Source organism: Anguilla rostrata, chromosome 5 (assembly GCF_018555375.3).
Source record: "Anguilla rostrata isolate EN2019 chromosome 5, ASM1855537v3, whole genome shotgun sequence".
Lineage (NCBI taxonomy): Eukaryota > Metazoa > Chordata > Actinopteri > Anguilliformes > Anguillidae > Anguilla > Anguilla rostrata.
In genome coordinates, this window is record NC_057937.1 from 46,251,865 (window position 1) to 46,273,943 (window position 22,079).

The 22,079-nt window shown below is 41.7% G+C and overlaps 1 protein-coding gene across 3 annotated transcripts in view; it reads right to left on the minus strand.

The window, feature by feature from the left end:
* Positions 1–22,079, minus strand: part of cemip (cell migration inducing hyaluronidase 1) — a 66,232-nt gene that overhangs the window by 30,017 nt on the left and 14,136 nt on the right. For all 3 annotated transcript variants that reach the window (XM_064336602.1, XM_064336604.1, XM_064336603.1), the window contains 5 exons: positions 4,722–4,823; positions 2,314–2,451; positions 1,882–2,020; positions 1,546–1,782; positions 918–1,097 (listed from right to left, as the gene is read on the minus strand). In XM_064336602.1, the coding sequence (XP_064192672.1) occupies positions 918–1,097; positions 1,546–1,782; positions 1,882–2,020; positions 2,314–2,451; positions 4,722–4,773 (746 nt within the window). In that variant the 5' untranslated portion in view covers positions 4,774–4,823. The remainder of the gene's footprint in view (positions 1–917; positions 1,098–1,545; positions 1,783–1,881; positions 2,021–2,313; positions 2,452–4,721; positions 4,824–22,079) is intronic.

The window sequence follows — 22,079 nt, forward strand, 5'->3', positions numbered from 1 at the left end:
CTCACTACCCTGAAAACAGGTCATATGTTTTATTGTGTCTTGGCAGTGGCCTCAGGACAGAGGGTAATTGGGAGCACAACATATGCCCCTCCCCTAAAGTTATTTAATGTGTTATCCTATCATGTGGGAACGTTTAATCATGGATGTTGGTAAATTTTTTTGCTTTGTCAGAAAGCATGTCTCCCGCAGGAAATTGATTTGGATATCCTTCACAGCGCTTCACAAACTAACCGCTCTGGCAATGCGGCCAAGCTTTCTGTGTCCAGAGAAGTTTCATTAGTCTTCCAGCACACTCAGGACTCAGAAAAATAAACACTCTGTACTGGCTTGCTCATTTTGAATACTAGTAACGTAGGATTTCTGAAAGTAATTACAGCACATTCCTTTGACAATGTGCCTGGTGGCTGGAGTCTTTTTGGAAAATGTAATAAGTGCAAATGTGTGTCCACCCTTATGAAATGTCTTAAAGAAAAAATCATATTGACTTAACAGAAAGGCTGTATTCCACATATTGTCATTCTGTAACTCAGATCCTGTTTTCAATGCATTCTTTACATTTTTTTCAGTGCACAACGCTCTCATTTTTCTTCCTGTTTTAAAAAAAAAAATACCCTAGCAGTCTTGCAGGGAGAGACAAACCTCCCCATTAGAATAAATAACATCAAATAATTGAGTCTGTTGAAACCTCTGCGTGACATAAATCAATACTGTGGTATTTTGGCCGTTGGAAAAGAGCGAGACCTCTTTCAGCACAAGCTAAATCAAGCCTGAAGTGATGCTATGCTACCTGCCTGAGTTGGCCACGGAGCAGCCTTTCTGCTATGTCAATTGCCAGTGTCCTGGCTACGCGTGATTTCTACTCTGTTCAGAAACTGGAAAAAAATGTTAAAGAGGAGACGGTGTGAGAGGATCCCCACCGGAACCCCAGGCGGTGGAACTGTCTGCTGCCCAGCTTCAACATTGTCTTCTTGGCCGTGTCCTCCAGGTTATTGGACCCTTCATCGTTCACCACCATGGCTAGGATCATCCCGCCTTCCACTGCCTCCACATATTGGGACAGGCGGCGACTCTCGTCCTTGCTCCTGTATGTGTCAAATCTGGAACCGTGACACATTGAAGGGATCCAGTGAGAAATGGGACAGCATATTGTCACAAACTGCAATAACAAAGCACGGCTCAGGTCTGTTAGGCCTTAGCTTGAAAGTGTATTTGAGGGCACAGTTTCAAAACAGTAAATGTGATTTTGTGTCTCTCTCTTCAAATGGATATTTTAACAAATTCCAAAGAGACTCCCCGACAATTTTGCCAAGTTGAATGCTCAACTTATTGCTTGGCTCAATAAATGCTTTCCTTATATTTCCTAACTGCACTACAGATCAAAAGGCTCCTGAATTATTAGATTTTTATGGAGGCGGGACAGTAAATATAGGACTTGGTGTGTTGATAAATCAGACGGAGATAGAAAAACAAGCAAATCTAGGAGACTGCGCTGAACAAATCAAAGGCAAGGCGAGGGAACAGCACATCGTGGGATCACGCACTGACCTATCAGAGTGGAGCACCTCCCCAGTCTTGGGATCAATCACATGGATGATGATTCCCCTGTTTCCCCACCCCCTCTCAAAGTGGTAGCTGTCTTCGTTGGTCTCCCCTGGGTGTAGGGACTTGTCAAGAAATGTCCACGCCAGTTTCTTCTCCCCATGGATCTCCAGAGTGCCACCTGCGCCCACGCCAATGTACTTTCGCCCAAAGTAGGGGTGATCCACTTCAGAGTCGTCGGATCTGTCGAGTTGAAAAACAAACATTATATTTCATAAACAATTGTAGCCATATCGGATTCAGGTGTCACTGATCACTCCTTCCACTGGGTCCTATACGTACCTCCCATACAGAGCTATGGTGAGGTTGCCTTTATATGGGCAGTCTGGGCTGCCAACATGCAGCTCCCCTTTGTCTCCTATGAGAATGTGCTTGGCTCGTAGAGTAATTGGTCGGTTGGTGTCGGCAAACACAAGCTTTCCTATTGAAAAAATACAGCCATAAAGAGATTAGCCTGCTCCACATTTACCGACATAACAGAATATAGAAACTTAAATATGACAGATCTTATCTACAATATTTTCACCACCTGCATTTCAGGAAAATAAAAAACTGTCACACATACTATGCGCCTAAGGTGAACTCCATGAGATATGAGTACATTATTAAGTTTTAATACATGTTTGCTATTTAACACATATATTTTACATGTCAGACCAGGCGGTTAGTGAATAAATAACAGTTAAACAGCACATAGAGAGCGCATCATGCTACCTCCATTTTCGATTTCAATGGAATGAACCGTGGCTGAAGAGGAGAGGACCACTTTTCTGCCATAACCGATGGTTACACGATGAGCCTCGTTGTGACCAGGAGTCCAAGGCTGTAGACCAGGTTCTTTGTCCGGACAAGCTGCAATAAGATGCAAAGAAATACAGTGAAATTTATTCACAGTGTGATACTACATTGATTTTATTCAACAGGTTTTAATGGGCCTTGGTTAAATCACGTTTAGCTACTCTTTCTGTTCCTGGAAATAAAAAAGGAGGGCAAATATACTGGTTCATCCAGGACAAGTGTGTTTACAGTAAGTAATTGACTCACTGACCCCTCACAGTGAGCTTAAACAGGCATGCCCATCCAATAACAGGGTGGATTTGAAAAATATGTAAGGGCACGCAAATACTTTTCTAGTCTGCAGGCACACACATACATACACATACACATACACATACACAGACAGACACACACACACACACATCAACTACATCTAATGAATTCAGAGACAGCAGTTAAAATTCCCACAAAACCCATTCCAAATCGAAAACATTGGGTGATTTGGCAGTTTGGTGATGGAAAAGTTGAATGATTCCTTTTTTGCTGCTGTCATTTCATCAAAAAAAAGAACAAAAGCCTGTGAACTGTATGACACAAGCCCAAGATGTTATGGATTATAAATAAATGGATAAATGTTTGAGAATAAACATTTCTGCTTAAAAAAACAAAGTCAATGCTTAGAAGAGTAGAGTGTTGGCAAAGGAAGGTTTGAATCCAAGTAGATTTTGCAGAAATTATGGATTTGTATTAGTAGCATCTGTTGGCTTTCCATACTGGCAGATTTATGAACATGTTTCTACGAAAATGATAATGACAAAAATTAAATTTGAAATAAAATAATTTAAACTGTGTACCTTTTCTACTGCAGTGCATGTTCTGCCGAATGCTAATCATATGTACACTGTCTTTAAGGAGCCATTGAAAAGTGCACAGGAATGTTGTGCTTCATAAAAACTGACATCAAAGCCTGCCAACACAGAACTATGCATGCATACAGCTGTGTAATCGCTTTAAAACATGCTTGTTTTGCACAGTGCAATTATCAAACGCATAGGGGAAAGGCAATGGTTCAGATTTCTCCCTGCTTGCTGCTCTGTGGGAAATGAGTTGCCATTGAGAATGGCTCTGGAAGCTAGAGAACTAATCCTGTTTATTATACAGAGGCTTCTGTTTGCGACTACAATAAATTGTGTTTTGGCTTTAAAATGAAAGAAATAAAAGTACAGTAACATAATCAAACACCTATAAATATCATAACAATCACAATCTTTTTTAATGAAATAAATGAATACAAGACCAGTCTTCAGGCTAGGTGTAGTATTCTCTGTGTTTGCTGAAGTCCACGTCCAAATGTTTGCCCCAGAGTGGCAGTACTGGGACTCATTGCTTCGACAGTTCCCTTCTAAGGTAAATGCTGCTCTGCTCTCTGAGACAAACTCAACAGGCTATAAGTCAATATTCTGTTCTCCATAATCAAATTTAGACAGGTTAATTGTCCCAGAGTCCTGGGCAAAATTACTGTTTAACAGATCATAAAAATGACCCTACCTCTTAGGTCTGTAGCCTGAGAAAAAACAGAACATTTTGCATCCAAAGGCTCATTTGTATGCTCTATCACATAGACAATCATGTTTAATGTATCCCCTTTGTGATTAAGACAGGGGGAGAAACAGCTATATTAATGCAGCTTCTTTTTAAAAAAAATCACCTTATTCTTTCCTACTTTCAACTTTGTTTGATGTTGACCTAGAGAACAGACAATAATGAATGGGAAATGGAGACTGATAAATACACAATTCTATGTGCATAATCGTAAATCACGTCAGAGATGACCCAGGCTGCAGCAAAAGTTAACTGCTGAACTTCTGCAGGACTGGCAATGCATGTAATTCATGTAAAATAATAAAACTAGGCCTTTATTAGAGAGAATTAACCTAGCCCATATATAACAAAAAGTCAGCTGAAGGTGTCGGCCTATGTTTGTTGCAATCAGCAGAAAGCAGAAAGAAATACAATTAGCTTTTTGGGCTAACAGCCTTGGCCCCTAGCCAGGGAAACCACTCATTCGCTTGTCCTGACATCACCCTTTGTAGTGCAGCTATGGCTCTAAGCTCCACAACACTTCCTCTCTGAATTCCCACAGAAACTGTAGCTAACCCATAGGCATCAGTCTGCTTACGAGTTACAGCACCAACGTAACACAGGCAAGTCTTTAAATTTTTAAGCTGCAACTCTCCCCACCTACACAGCACAGCATGAAATATGATTAATTTGCCAGACTCACTCTAGGGGGTAATGTCCCCAGCGGCCCTACATGCACTAAAGTTGACAACTCAGTGACTTACCAGCTTGAAGAATGGGGAGAATGGCTACAAGCAGTGCAATGCAGGTCGTCATGTTTCTCAATGCAGGGTAAAGGAACTACTCAGTGTTCAGCTGCAAGATACCTGGAAAAAAAAGCTTTTGGTTAAATAAGGGCACCCACCATCCCTTTGATTCAGAGGTACACTCTGTGGAGGAAATTGCAAGATGCACAGCTGTGAAAAACACAGGCTTCATCTTCCTTAACCTGGGATGTGCTGACCCTTTGGTCTTTAATACTTCAAGGGAAGGAGATCTCATACCTTTTATGGTTGAGTTGATCTTCAAAGAGATTACATGAGCATTCACTCTGTATTTTTGAAGGATCAAAGAACTTCCAGATAGTGTAGAGACCAGGTACGGTCTTACGTAAAAGTTATGCGACATCAAGCAAGAACAACCTCATGCATACCTCATTGCATTTGTTTTCATGTAAGCATTTCAAAAGCAAACTTCATTAACTTGGAGAAGACTTGAAAGCAGGCTCCTTTGTTCTACAGCACTGAAAACTGATGCCGGACACTTCTGCAGCCTCTTTCCCACATGCACTTTCACTAGGAGCCCAAGGGCCTTTGACTCATATCATTACATATGGTCTGGCTTACTTGGAGCTAGCTCAAAATCCCAATACCCCAGCTGCTCAACATTGCCAAAATGGAAATTCTGGAAGAGGGACACTCGAGAACCCTTCCTAAAAAGCTACACCCACTGCCGTGTTAGCAGCTACTGCAGAGGTGCCTGGAACCATAATAAATACGTCCGCACCCAGCCCCACAGGACTGGCCAGACCATCAACACTCCTGCTTTAGCCCAAAAAGGAAATTCATGTACAGCAAGGCAACTCTCACTCACACACAGCATCACTATGGGTACTCACTGTTCTAATGTCCTGCCATTATAACCATAAATCCATTGATTGTACATTGAGGCATTCATTTGTAACCATTAACATCAATATCCCATTGAAGTGGCAACATATTTTCGGGTGCACCCATACAGTCTGTTCCAGAGTCATGGAAAAAAACACACTCAAAGCAAGTACAACCAGTACCAAGCACAAGATGTTTATTTTGAATGTTTGAGATGATACACACATAGGTTATTAAAATCAGGGGGGACTGCACAGCTTGCTTGGGAGTTGATACACCACCCTGTTAATGTCACCACTTCTGCCCCAGGAGCAAACATTCAAATGCGGGATGCAGTGTTCGGCAGCCCTTGCAGGAGCAGTCTCTCGTTCCTGAGGCAGTTATTGAGCCCCGGAACCCAGATGAAGAGAGACCACTGCGAGGACATTAGCTCCCTGAGGGCTGCCTCACTGCTCCAAAGACCTGGGTGTCTTTGGGGCCAGTTGCCATCGCCCATAGAGCTGAAGCTTCCTGCAATGAGAAAAGAGGGATTAAGGACACGCCGTAGCGCACAGCTGGATGGTCTCACAGACGCTGCCAGGGTATACCGTGAGGCACTGCGTGCGTCAGTTCCCGCGGGACTTTATAACTTAGAACACTGTGTCAAATTGATGACTCTGTATAGATGCAGGCGGAACATCAATCAGCTGAATGACCAGGCCTTCAGCTAACTGGATGATTAGCACTAATGTGAAGCCTGTGAGCATAGCTCATGAAAATAGTAGGACTCCGCTTCTTCGATTTCCTCCAACTTCACTGAAAAACAACAGCTGCCTGGCCCTGTTCATAGCCACCTCAGTTACTCCAGCCTCAGCTCAATGGAATTCTGCGAACATAACCTATTTACTCCCGTTTAGTGCAATGCTTAGACTGTAACATATTCCATTTTTTGTTGCATGAGAAGTGTGTCACATAATCAAAAGAGCTAACAGCACTGGGAATCTGCCATTCAGGAGTGGTTTTCAATGACATTCTATCTCACAGATCAAAAAGGGCAAGAAGAGGGATTTTATCTAATTGAGAGCTTCGTTATTCATAAACCGCGCTTGTCCTTGTTCACTGTTCACATGCTTAACAAATTCACAGCACACATAATTTTTCACTTCATCTCGTCCCTGCTGATTGCAAATGTTTTCCCCCTTTGCAATTTTTCCCTCTCACTCATCCCCCCCCCTCTCTCTCGCCCTCTCTCTCTCAGTCTCTCTCGCACAGCTGCTAAGCACAAATGTTTAATTAGTTACTCAGACCCGATCATACTTGTATTATTGATGGGTTGCCAGTTCCACAGTTTGAAATTGCACAGTCAGAGCTCTTAACTGTGTGCACGATAGACACTTCCCAAAGCATTACATCACCTTTCCTGAAAGGGCCACAGCCCAGGCAGATAAACGCAAAAGCCCCAGAGTCTACAGTCAGATCAGTGACATCGTCCAGGCACGCCAACACCTTTGACCTAGAGATATTTTAAAGAATTTGCATGTGACTAGGCCCGATAACCAGCATCCACTTTTCTCAATGATGTCTGCTCTCACGTTATCTTTGCAGAAGAAAGCATGTCAAACAAAAACATAAAAAGGAATCTTTGAACAGTCTATGGTATTCACTCCAGGCTGGCCAGTCTCAACTTCATACACCCTGAGTGCTGCTTTATCTTTTTCATTTTACAGCGCTGATTTTGTTATTTTTCACAGGAGCTTGTTGGTTACAAGGCACTTTATGACCTCTGTGAGGCCGTGAACACTTAAGTAATGCTACTGCTCAGTAACGTTCTGCACAAAAAGACATCCCGAAGGAGGATATAAAAAGAAATTTCAAAAATAGAGGCCTTTTGATTTTTTGTTTCTGTAATAGGTTGCATGTCATGTGACTTCCCCACCTCAGTGGTAAAGATGTAAGAGGGAATGTCTTCTGTATCTCTGAAAACTGCTAGGGCTTCCGCCCGCCCCCCCCCCGCCCCTAACCCCCCCCCCCTCCTGCTGTGCTTTTCCACCCTGCGCCCACAGCTACAATAAATCTCAGCAGGCACAGCTATCCATTTGCCTTAAAAATAAGCAAGAATAACCAATGAAGCAGAGAATTATTCAAATCTACAAATGCTATTATTCAGTTGCTACACTGCATTACATACTATAAACTACTTACACAAAGCAATTCCAACTGTGTGGTCTTTTTGGTATATATTTGAAAGATTAAACTGTAGCTTACCGATTGTTCATTATCTCTGAAGTTGCTTGAGAGACACAACTACCAAATACAATTTTGTTTTCGTTTCAAACAAAGCAAAAACAGTTAGGAAAAAACCACACTTCACTATGTATATATAAAGTCACCTTAGTGCTTGTGTTACCATTAGACAAAGTACACTGAGATGGCTACTAGGGTAACTGGACATTATTAATTCAGTTAGTTCACTTTAGTGGTGTCTTTGTCCATGAAAGGGAGATCCAAAATAATGTAGCCTACTTGGATTGCCCCTTGAAACTTGACCTGATCCACTGCAAGAGTTAGCGTTGAGACGCTCCTGTCCATATCAAACCTACCGTGTCTAACTCCACTGACTGTGCACCCACAAGCCATGGCAGTGCTCCACAGAGCTGTAAGTTCTCATAAGAGCTACCAAGCAAAGCTGCTAATTCTGAATGATTCCATCTGAGGTCAACTCCACAGTATCATAACCATGAGGTGTGAACAATGGCCTGAGTAAACCCCCGGAGAATTTCCATTCCATGCTGCACGAAAGGCTCTCACGCCACTTTATCTTAATCAAAAGAGACAGGATGCCGTATGCCAAGCAAAAGTTCCATGGCTGTTATGCTACATGATAGCTGGAGTGGAACTTAAGTCCAGACTCAATCAAACTGGAATGTGCTTCATTTTGACCAAGAACAGTAATACATATATATAAAAAAACAATCATAGGATGACTGCTGTGGTTTCACTAGTGATTCCAGATGAAAATGTCAAATTTGTGCATACACACAACAATTAAAACAAAAACTACGATAGCGGCATATATATATATATATATATATATATATACATAAAAAATATTTTCTTCAAGTTATATTTTCATACGATAAGCTAAGGAGAACAGGCTAAAATACAGGTTGGGAATGTATGGTCACATTAAAAATATGCACCTCAGGAACTGGACTGCATTAGGAGAACTGTGCTGAGTTATGCCATTTGCTTACACGTCAGGAAGGAAGGAAGGATTTTTTTTTAACCTCTCCCTTTTCAGTTCTTGGAAACCAGCTTTTGCGAAACAGCCCAGATTTGGTTCCACAGCACGCAAAAATAACACATCTCCACATACTGTACATACTGTCCATATGATATAGGCACATTCAGCAAAGTCAGTCACTCAGCAGGTGTGTGGCGCGGGAGGAAAAACGACCCGGCTGAGATGACTGGGGTCACGACCCCTGCATGTGGGCAGATGGAGAGGTCCAGTGATGATACTGACTGCAGCAGCACAACAGGGCGCACCAAAGCCAGGGAGGAACACATCAACCAACCAACGGATGGCTTCCCAAGAGCAGGTACATGATACGGACTGCACCATTTAGACTTTACCTGGTGAGGGCACGGCTGGGCTGGCAGGTACAAGCCATTGAGGGCAGTGCTTAAAACACTAGCCGCGGTTTACTGAGGAACAGGAAGCAACACCTGGAGTATCTTAAAGGGGGCTTTAGGGACACAGCATCAAGTGCAAAAAGTGTAACTATGGTAACAAATTTCATAAATGAGTGCAATCCAAGTCTCAATGCTTGCCCTATATTTTTCTGGAAAAGGTAATATATCTACAAAAATGGCTTTATCTGCCTCATTGGCTCTGTTAGTGTTCTTTCTTTCCATGAGAGGTCAATACGATAAGTTTATCAAAACCAAACAAAAGAAAATGAACTGAAATAAGTCCAAAAAAAACCCTTTTCCTATCACTTGTTACATGTTTCCCCATCCCTGCACTTCTTGGTAAATTGTATTTGTCCTAATACTGTAGCTTATTCTTCTGCCTAGTTTGGCTTTGCAGATGTTAGACCAGGATAGTGTTCATTGTTCTCGGCTAGAAATAGCTGTACAAAATAAGTAATTGTACCTTACTGAACCCGTGTTCAGCAGTTGTCTACGATCATGAAAATGCACTTTTTTGTACGTCGCTTTGGATAAAAGCGTCTGCTAAATGAATGTAATGTAATAATGTAAAGTCTGAGTATGGATTAAAACAGTCTCCCGGCTGACTTTTTATTTGCCTGAGTCAGGACTGCCTTACATTTTTATTTTGAGTGAAAGCTGAGAACTTCCTTCTCATTTTAAAACATCAAAACCTGGCTATGTAGGGTTAGAGCTAAACCAAATAATACATAACCCTGTTATGCAACATTACTGTGGGCACAATAAGGGCCATGAAGCACAGAAGCACAAAAATCAGCCAAAAACATTGAGAAATGACAGGAGTAGGAAACAGATGTGCAGACAATGACGAAACTCATCGACCCAGGCCACTGAAAATTCAGATTTAGCAATTTGTTCAAAAATGAGTTATTGCATCTGAGGCCTGCCAGATTAATGAGCACTGTGCAACCAGTAAACCAAGCCAAAGGACAAGAATGGCATGGATAACGAAATAGCGTCCAGTGCAGACACCTCTGATCTCATGTAATGAGTGTGAGACTCCATTACTGTAAATGCAGCTCATGCTCTCACATTCAGACCTGATAGCATCACCCATGTTCTTTATGTTGTAATTAAAAAAATTATTTTTAAAATATATCATTCAAATTATATAAAATTGCTATTAGAGACAAAAATCCAGTCTAAATTCTTAAGATGAATGATATATATATTTATTAAAAGGGAAAATGACTGATAGTCACATGAGTTTTGAAAGTCATGGGAGGTTACGCATCTCCACACCCACACCAACACCAATCACACATTTTACTTCAGTGATTCTACTAATTACAGAAAGGAGTTACAATCAGTATCTTTCAGTTATTCAGAGGTAGACATCAACCATGTGAGTGTAACCAACCATGTGGGACCTCAAAAGGGGCTCATTCAATCTTATATATAGCAAGCATAGCGAGGTTATTCTATTCCATTGCTCTGACAACCAAAGATGCTAAAGGGTAAGAAAAGAAAACCAGAACACTTTGTCCAACCTCACTCGCTACAGGCGGCACACACCAATGCTGTTAGGTCTGAAGGGCAGGGAATAATGATGACCTTGATCAGGATCTGATGGGCATAGTGTGTGGAGCACTGAGGACCTGTCTTAAGAGTCTGGGATTGCAGGTCAACTGACAGTGAGGCCCCCTTTCCCTGGTTATCCATACATTTTAAGAGCCTCTTGTCCCTGATACTCAACACCTGTCCATGGTACGCTGCCCCAGTCTGACACCAGCTGAATTTGAATGCAGTTCCACTCGGATAACAGAGTAACAACCAAATCCAGTTTCTCCTAAAAAAAAAACAAGGGTCCAAGGAGCCCGGTTTCCAAAATCCCATTGACAGCTAATGTTGCTCACTTGTTAACTCGCAGCATAGTGTAAAGAACATTTCTCAGCGGATTTAAAAGAAACTTTATAAAACATTTAAAGTCCAAGCCTGTCACAGGCAGCCGCCTCAAGTCTTTTTTTTTTTTTTTTTATCAGATCCTTTGCAAGAAGCCTATATTCATCCACTTCAGTTAATGGCAGACGTGAGACATTTGTTTTCTCATCATTACTTCAATGTGAGTGACAGCTGTTATTGAGTCAAGTGGTTCTAAAAATGACGCCGCGATTTCAGCAGATGACTGAAGAGCCTTAATTCACCATGCAATGAAAGGTCAGGTCCTCCGGGTGCCCTTGCTGTTGATGTAACCACTCAGCACAATAATGATTCACCACAACAGCATCCATATTACGGTTGGGACACAGACTGGGCATAAATTGGTGAACTGTCATGCTAACAAACCCAGGTTCCTGCATGGAGCTCAGATTCAGCTGCAGCCAATTATACTTGAGAATATAATGTGTTCAAATTTTTTTTCCCCAATTTGCAATGCCCAATGGCTATTGATTTGGGTGAGTATGAGCTCTCCACTAAAGCATGTGAAGTCACTGCTGCTTCTTATCACACCACAATTTGCAAGTCAGGCTCACACAGACATGATTGAGAGGAAGATGCGCCCAACAGGTGGACCTTTGGGCATTCAATCGACAAGATGGGGGTTGTTAGTAAGCAATCACATGCTGTAGGCCTAATCTGGGCACACTGAAATCCTCCAGTCTCGTATCATGAATGCTAGCCAGTAGGCTGTTGGCCGTCGCCAATGTGTCAGGCTAATGCAGACTCATCTGTTGGGCTCATCCATGCCCTAGAACAGTGCCTTAACTGGCCAAGCCACCCAGCAGCCGTTACTTATATTCAAAGAGAATTTGAGGACAGAACGATGGCTTTAACAAAACCTTTGTGGCTATGCCTTTGCAATCAAAAGACATACCATTTGAATTGTGACTCTGACCGCAATCAGAGGAAAGCAAGGGCGATGGCATTCCCAGCCTCAGTGATATGCAATCACAGAACACTGCCTTCCTTTTTATCCAACTTCAAAAATAATTGTGTTGAGCAATGGTAGAGAAATTTGGTCCATCAAGCCTCTAAGTGAAATGTTACAACAGCTCTTAGTGCACATCCCATGCACACCTGTTAAAGTTGCATAGAAAAGCTAGTTTAAATTCCGCATTTCAATTAGTTAGTGAGAGGAGCTGCATCGCACATCAGTAAGGTTACTCGGTGTGAAATTGATACAAACAAGTTAGAAATGGGCAAGCCTCAAAACCTTTTTAGCATTGTCACAGAATAACAATGCTTACATGTTACAAATGATATGGATAACGTAAAAAAAATTAATAAATGAAACAACTGATAAATTGCAACTGACTGGCAGGCAAGCAGAACTGATGCTGGGTGCAGATAACTTTTCCAGGGAGCTGTACAATTTTAATAAGTTAGCCTCATTTCCATGTGCCATGCATCTTCACGCCTTTTCCAAACTGTCTCGCATTTGCAAGTCAAATGTGAAATATTAAATGGTTGGTTAGGTTTCTGTCCTGTCGTGTGCTGAAGATTGAAATTTTGTGGTTTCCCATTAATCTGGTGGGAATCTTGCTGCCTGACAGGTTTGTTAATCTTTATACCTGTAATATGTCCCTTCTCAAAGATTAGACATCCACAATAAATAATATAGATGTGTACCACCCTGGTATACTAATGCAGTAATGTAAAATATAATGTGAAATACAGACATTAGAAAGACAGAACTGGATTTATTTTTGCCAAGTATCTCTCTATATTGATGGAAAATAAAATATTCATTAAATACAGTGGCTGACAAAGGCATTTTATTATTAGCAAATAGCAAAATGACAATGGTCTGACCCTCGAGTATTGCTTCTTTAATGAGCATATTGCAATATACACCACCAAAACCCAAGTGAAATCTTACCCTCGGGCTTTCCTTAAGCTGTCACGAGGACATTTTTGTAAATGTGTGTGAAAAACAATCCCAGTTACGACATTCTCAAATGGACAGAAGGCTGTTAGCACTTGCTCTACTCGTTCCATGACTTGAAAAGATAACCTTCATGATAAACTCACTCTTGTAACAAAAGCATTAATGAGAACATCACGTCTGGCAAATAGCTATGTGGGAGGAAGGGAGGAAGGGAGGGAGGGAGGGAGGGAGGGAGGGAGGGAGGGATAGAGGGAGGGAGGGGGGGCCTCAGCAGGTGCAATGGGAATAGCCAAGGCCTCCATTCAGATTAAAGACGTTCACATTTTATGCCCGCTCCTCATCAAAACAGCACCATGTTTCCTTCCAGCTGTTTTTGGGCAGACTGTGCTTCACATTTGACACGCAAGCCCTCTCCTCCAGCTATCCCAGCACGGGAGACACTGCCCTGCTGTCAGGCATTAAATCAACACAATCCCGCCACAGGAATGAAAGGTTTGCGGTGGGAAAAAAAGAAGCAGTGCTGTTTTTCACGTTTTCGAGGTTTTTTTTTGTTCAATAAATCATAGCAGCCTCATTCCACAACCTGTAAAAATTAAACCCGCATTTGTCATTCCTTTGAGTGTCCTGACTTGCTTGTTGATTACGGCTGCTTTTTATCGGAATGGGTGGGAGGGTCACTGGCTCTGAAGATAAATCAGTGGTGAGTGCTCAAGACATCTTATTATTTATTTTAAGCGCCGACCCTCAGATGGGATTGAGGAACAGAGTCCAGGAGAATCCAGGCTTTCAAAGGAAACGAAGGCACTGCGGTTTACTGTACCTTCACACAGTGAAGAAACAGATGATGAAAGTAATATACAATGATTACAATCACCCCAAGGCCTTATCACTGAGCAACACATAAAAATACAAGAGTCAAATAAGGGCATGAAAAAGGTTTGATTGACAACATATTCACTAACCAACCTTGGTGGACGTGTATGGTACAATAGGTATTCAGGTATTCAAAGTCTCTGAGGCATAGTTTCCCTATGGTATTCATAAATATAATTAAAAAAAATTTTTTATCCATGATGTTTACATAGTTTTTTATTCGACAGATTAGCCTACCAATTGCCAATTCAGACTTTTACTCCCAATTTGAATTGTCCAATCCCCCATCCCTTTAACATATGTAAATTCAGAACACAGACTAGCACAAATGTCATTCTAGGGGCACATTGCCAGCCACGGATTCTCACTCTACTCTACGTTCCATCAGCTGAGCTGAGCAGTTGTGTGGGAGGGCGGTACTTCCTGCACAGCTGGCACTGCCAGACTGCAGGTGTCTGACTCTTGAGCAATGAGAGCGAATCGAACACCTGGCCAAAGTCTGGCACAGCCTGGATTCAGTTTCAAACTGAGGGGACTGTCACTGCACTAAGAGCGAGTGCTTTAGCTGCATGTGCCACCCCAGATGCCATATGTTCGCCATTTGAGGCCATGCAGATAATGTTATTCTTTCCTTATTTCTGGGTCAGACAAATGTTACATTTTTGCAAAAGCAGGACCCTCCCAAAGTTGGAAGGAAAAAAATTCCTGAGCAGTCAGTACTACAAAGGTTTGAGAGGCAGAAAGTTTTGACAGGCCTTTACCCCTTCACTGCAATTTTCAGAAATGAAAAGGTCATCCTTAGCCATTCATGTATTCAGAGGAGTGCAAATGTACATGCAAAATAGAGAGGAGATTTATAAACGAAGATCACAAGCAATGTTGCCAGATTCGAAAATGGCCATACGGATTCCCGCCCAAAGCCGCTTTGCCGTTTTCCCCTTTCTCCACAATACAAAAAAAGTATCCTAACTGGGTGGGCCAATCTGGCAACACTGATCACAAGATGAATTCTCTGAATAAAGGCTTTGCTTCAACCTCTTCTTTAAAAAAAAGAAAAAGTCAGTGCAGGGAGAAGCAAGTAACATTGGATTTTTTTCCCTTGATTTTTGTTTAAAAAAAAAAGAAAACATAGAAGTAAGGCTACAGCTTGATGCTTGTCATAATAGACAGCTTCTGGACAGCAAAAAGAGTTTTCAGGAGGAACTGTCAACCGGCAGCTACAGGTAGCAAGCGGGTGAATGTGTGACAGTAACAGAAGTACTGTAAATGAGAGAAAATTATAGTAAGGCACACACTTGGCGTGAAGGAAATGACAGTGTGTTGGTGACCGATTTAGTGTTTCACCTAAACCTCTAAAAATTCTGGCCAGCTTAAACCAACCTTTCTTTTTTTTCCACCGGAAAACAAATTGCGCAATGTTGCTTTGCTTCATTACTCTCTGCAGATGTCCTGGAGGTGGAATGCCGGCGGGTTCCAGTCATTATCACTTTTTGTCTCGGTTGCAGCGAGGGTGGGCGGAATGCGGCCACGGGCGAGAGACAGGAGTCGGGATCAAATGTGAGTACAAGTGCATCCACGGCCCATAATCTAAAGATGTCACCGCACCGCCGACGTGCAAAAGCTCCAGTAAATAACGCGCTCCCATCGCTCTCTCGGGCCGCACGCTGGGTAGCACTTCTCTGGCACAAAGGAAGCATTTTGAAAATGTAAAATAAAACTTACTTCTGCCCATCAGCTGGCAACTGAGCCTCTTTCAGATCTAAATGCTACTTAAAATGAGGCATTCTAATTGTGTATCATTAGTACCATAGGCCCACTGGTGATGCTTTCAAAGCTGTGCTTTCATTTCCTTTTGAAAGCCTTTCTTTATTATTTTTTTTGCTAGCTCTAATATAAGGCCCGAGTTTTCAAATGTGTCAAATGCAGTGATGTGGCCGTCAAAATCAGAAAAGCCCCCCTCAGCCAAACAAATATATTAATTCTGCAGCCTTTGGAAGGAATCAAATCAGCATTTGGAATGATATAGAAAGAACTTTTTCAGAGGGCGATTGCGGATGGACAGCCAGCCACGCATTTCATTTTGCCTGCAATATATCTTCCTGTCGTTCACGCGTTTCTCGCGGAGCCAGGACTCACGTACGTTTTGATCACTGCAGACGTCCCACAGGAGCGAGGGGCCCGACGGAGGCAGACACAAACACAACATAAGCTGCCACCCTTCGCGGAGGCTAACAGCGCCCATCAAGATGAATCAGTCAGCGAGGAGGCCAGAGAGGCGACGAAACAAAATGAAAAAGCACACTGTTGTCTGATCTGGCCAGTCGAAACACCTCCGGACCTTTGTATTAGCAGAAGTAGACAAACAACTGATTAATTAGTCTTATATTAATAATACAATTATTTTGAAAAAAAATAGAGGGAAATCCCAGATAAAGCTTTAGCTGCACAGACACGCAGGCTGAAAAACCACATGCAGTACCGAGCTCATTACATTCTGGGATGGCTCTTGAGGTCTCCAGCTCCTCCAGCCTCTCCCTCATTCCTTGCTCCAGTTCCCTATTTACTTAAACAAGCAGATTCACTGTGATACACAATTGACTGGCAAACCCCTTGCCCAATAAATACTGCTCTACCGTACACTCACATACACACAAGCATGTACTGTATGCACACACCACACAAAACACACATACAGACACACAACACATGTACACAGGCGCATGCACACAAACACACAGGTAGAGAGCTGGGTTTTGGCACTTGCCGATGGTGACCGGGGTCATAAAAGGTGTCCAGTCATATGGTGGGACTGGTTCTGGGCTGTTACTGTAGGCAGGGAGCCCCATGGCTCATACCCTTCTCAGCCAGCGAACAGCTGGAGCACATCTCCTTGGTGATGATGAACAGGGGCGGGCCCTCTCAGGTAAATCAGAAATATGTCACTATCCGCCTAAATCAGACGCATGTCGTAATCCACCACCTCCTGCCCACTGGGGAACTGTCAGTCCGTCTCTCAGAGGGTGCAGCAGCAAGGGCATTCTTGCTCCCTTCCCCAAATCTGAAATAACTTCTGCTGATGAAGTGACATAAGTCATCAGCTCATAGCATAGAAGTCCGTTTTGTTCTATAATTGTCTCTTAGAGCATCCTGATAAAGCTCCAAAAAATAAAGAGGAAGGACGTTTTATAGGCACTTTTAATCATAGTCTGGTAAATGTTACATCAATGTCTATTTTCAAGCCCTCTGGTTCATGCACAATTTGACAAGTTTTGATGTGACATTTTCAATTTCATCCTGCGCATGCCTGATCAGAAGGGAAATAAACATTTCCTAATGTAAAGCAGAAAGCACAATTATACTAAGCTGAAAATGCCTATGGCAAATGTACCAATGCAATTAGGAGTCTGATTTATCGTGTAAAAGCACTTATAAAGGCTTTTTTTATGACATCTGAATCATTTTAGATGACAGGCCATCATCCTACCACTCCTGCAAGGAAAGCCACTTTTGAAACAAAAATACAACTGCATGTTTTTTTCCATACGGTGGAATAAAATGGAACCCAATTCTGCCTCAATGGAATCTAACTGCACTCTATGGAAACTGGGCATTGGCTTTTCAGTGTTTTATTTTCCCCGACTGAAAAAGACTTCAGCCATTTAAAACCTAGGCATGGAAACTGCAGCAAGCCAACTGTTGCAACAGACTCACAAACCTGATAGACACTGCAGCACTATTATTCCTCTGTATTTGTTTTCTTGTCAATATGCATGAATTATTCTGAGAAACACCATCTGTGAATTATACTACTTCTACTATGTTTGTGTCTGTAGGTGTTTTAAAATCTACCCGGGCTTTCCAGTACTTTCAAATCCTGTTATCTAGAGAAACAGGCTTTCCAATGAAATACATGACACACGATCGACCCACACATCTAAGAAAAGCAAAAACAACCAATTTTTACCCAAATAAAGCCATTCTACATGGAAGGAAAACTTTACATCAGCATTTCACTTATTATATGCCAAATGAAGCTTTGATCCTTCAACTCTGATTTAAAGTCAATGTCCTGCAGCCAAAACACAAGCCAAGCAGTCTGTATTTCTCAAAATAAAGGAGGTCTCGGTGTGTAAGATGGACTTGAAACACAACCAGCGGTATAAAGTAGCACAGAAAAAGCAGTGTGCTCCATTTCTGTTTTTGGTTTCACATTTAATTTATTTGAGCTTAATTTATTGTGAAGTATTCTGCGCGTTGCAATCAGTGTTGGCAATAAGCAATAATCGCATGAAAGTTATGGTCAAGCATTTCCCCACAACATTGGCATAGCCCTGGCCTGATCAAAACTGTACAAAGAGTAAAATGACCTCGACTACTAAGGGAACTTCAAATTTTACCCCGACTCACCACCCAGATTTGTGGACAATAAGTTTCCTTCCTTCACTTTGCAATGGTATATTAGGCATCATTTAAGACACATTTATTGTTAAGGGCCTATTTATACCTGCCTATTAAAACATTCAGTACATTACACAAATGTATTATTCCACTTATTATCTTTTTCATTGCTGATAAAAATACAGTAAAAAGGAACCAAATAGGAAATTTGCTTATTTGCTTATTTATGAAAAATGACACAATCCTAACGTATCAGAAGTAGTTTTTCTTTAGCACAGTAATAATGTAAACACTCTTAAATTGAGTGTTATTACCTACATATTACCTACATACCTCACTGTTTACTGGACCTACTTAGGAACCTTATCTGTTTGCATTTCCAAACCCTGAATTATACGCTCATTGGAACACTGCAGCACTCATTGGGGTTTGAAAGCAGGAGAAGCCCCGGGGAATGAGCCCTGTGGTGCCGGGCCCATATCTCCAACTCATCAGCTAACCCTTCTGTGCAGCACGCACGCTATCCCCAGCTGACTGCTAAACATGGACAAATAATGATTCTTAACATGTCTAGTCTATTCATAGTCCAGTAGAATAGTGGTTTTTTGGTCCATGCCAATATCTTGCGACACCATCTTAAAATTCCAAAGCTTGACTGAACAGAGACAACACAGAACCTAAGAATACAAATGCAACCAGATTAGTACTGGAATCTGTTTCACCCTCGCGGCATTGTTTTTCTCCTTACTGTCTGTGCCTTATACACTCAACTTGTTTCCACATGCGTTAAATTCTCTGAAATGGTAGAGGGCAGGATGGTTTTGCAGAACAAGTCAGAACTTGTAGCAGGCATTATGTACTTGTTTACTTCAAAATAACGTCTGATGTAACAGGTGTGACTTCATATTCATTCAAAAGCAGTTGCACGGCAATCAGAAATTAATACCAAATCAAATGATGGCTTTGACAGAGCACCTGTCACAACAAGTATGCACACTACCATCTATTCTGACCGTCGGGCAGGCTTCGGAAAAATTGTTTTGATGAGATATTTGAGTGGAGTATTTCAGCATAGTAGGAATGGCCAACTGATGTTATCACAGTGGAGCCATTGGGATTGCAAGGAAAAGCTACACAGCATTTACACAGGAGACACTCTGCTACACAGAACTGAAAGATAACCCTTGACATGAATTTAGAAAGAAGTCACCCTAGTCAATAGCAATTTGACTGCTTTGCAAGAACTGGCCTCTAAAGGTCCAATTCTGAATCCAAATTTGGAAAATGATTCATAGAATTTCAAAAATGCTCTGAACTTTCGCATGTGTCCTCTGGCCTCCGCACAATCCCAAAAAGATCTCCCTGAAGACCAATAACAGCAAAAGAAACAGTATAATATAATAAGTTCATATATTACAGAAATAATAGCCCAGCTCAAGACACTCAGTCTAATGTAATGAAGTCATATTTAACTGTTAAAGACCTAATAAATACTAGCTGGCCATACAACACCTCAAAAAAAAGTCTTTAGATGGTAGCTTATTGATAGAACATTCATAACCCACCACCCTCCCCCCTCCCCAAAAAAAGAAAAATATTTCCCATGGGTGGGGGAATTGCTCAAATATCCAAAAAAAGAGCATCCGTGCTCCTAGGGAGAGGCTACTTATAAACTACATGATGGGTTTTGAAAATGCAGTTCTACATTTGGGACTAAATCCAAAGTGACTCTTTCATGGCTTCATTCCACATCACAGAAAAATGTTCAGCAAACTAAATAAATAAACTAAAAGCGTAAAATCAGTCTCCACAAGGTTCACGTGTGCCTGATGGGGACATCCGATGACCTAGTTCAGAACTAAATGTACGCTAACAGGGATGATTAAAAATTGAATACTGATGGATGAGGGTGGGGTGCAGGGGGATCCCCTCCCAACATTGCTGATACCAAAACAGTCTCTTCCTCATAGCCCTGCGGATTGGTGCTGTCACTACATTCTCCCCTCATTAGCTCACTGAATCTTAAATTGGCACGGCAATTCATCATATTCCTTTAAAGAAACATATCTCTCCTGATATGTATCGTTCTACTCAACACCTACATAAGCACTGTTTTAGTGGCACGCCTCGCACAAGGACATTTTTATTAAATCTTGGATCCCCAACATATTGCTATTCATTTCATAAAAGCACACGCCATCCATTATGTTCCATCATTATGGCAAGCACCATCCACCCCAGTGCCTCCACGTCCAGCCCTTAAAGGTTTCTCAGGGCTGTGCCAGACCGAGAGACGCCAACACCACCTGGCATGGGCACTTAGGACACAAAAGCCAGAGGAATTCTTGCATGGAGAAAGACTTGGCCTCCCCAGCACATGAGCAAGGGTCTCCGCTAACTGACAATTCCCACAGGGACAGCAAGCAAAACCCACATGACAGTGAAAGACAAATTCCTTCTAGATTAGCTTATTAAAAATTTCTCTGAGAGGGATACGGCTTTAAAAGTGGGGTTACATGCGCTTGTGCATTAAGTTCCACACAAACACTACGTCAAAATGTGCCCATTCCAACTGAAACCAGCAGAAGTATCAGTAAGCCAATGTGCGCCATCTGTGAACTCCAAGATAAATGAAATATGTTTCTTCTTTTATTTTCCCCCAGATTTGGAATGCCACAACTATAAATTCATCCTATTGCCTCCACATTTTCCATCTATTCGGGAGAGCCAGAACAAGTATGTACTCACAATTGTGAGCGTGTCTCTTGAATATGTATATTGTAAGTATCAAGTCAAACAGTCAAATATAGCTTGCCTCTCTGACTGATCTTGTTATAGGCATTGCGCTGTGATATAAAACAGAGGCTTAACACGCTATGGCAACTTGATTGCAAACTGCCTTTATACAGTTTAATAGTAAATAATAAAATCTGACTTGAAATCGCATTGACTTGTATTGAGACAATATGTGGAAATGCAGAAATGGGGAGGAATCCCTCTGTCCCAGAGAAAAGGAGAAACAAATCCAACCAGAATAATCTATTAGCACAGTAGCACCACACAGAGTGACAGGTAATTCAAGCACCCATGAAAAGCTTATATCCATACCCACCTTGACTTGAGATTTTAACACAGATTATATTTCTGTGCCAAATTAATTACTGCCAGCCAGCCTTCCGTAAAGGATATGATCTATTAGTGCACCTGCAGAGGTTCTGAACACAAACCATACACATCTGAGAAGAAGTAGCAAGCAGAGTCTCATTATTTTCATCAAATAAATTATTTTCAACAATTACCATAGTGGGCATGGCCCCAACATCTCTTAAAAAAGAATGCAAGAAACAACAAACTTCAAACTTGCTATTTGCATTGTTTGCAGTGAACTCTCATTTCTAACAAAATTTCAAGCTTACTCTGAGCATAAAAGATGCTGGCACAAATTACCTCTATTTGGAAAGCATACAAAATCATTGCATAAGCAGGACACAGACCAACCTAGTTTTTCTGAAACTGACACCATAGCTATGGTCTGGGATGTAGCGCTCAAAGAAAGATTCCAATGATTACATCACTAAGAAACTTATGTAATGTTCCTTGAATCAGATTAACAAGGACCAATGTTCCTTGCTTTATTTTTGAATTAATGTCACATAGAG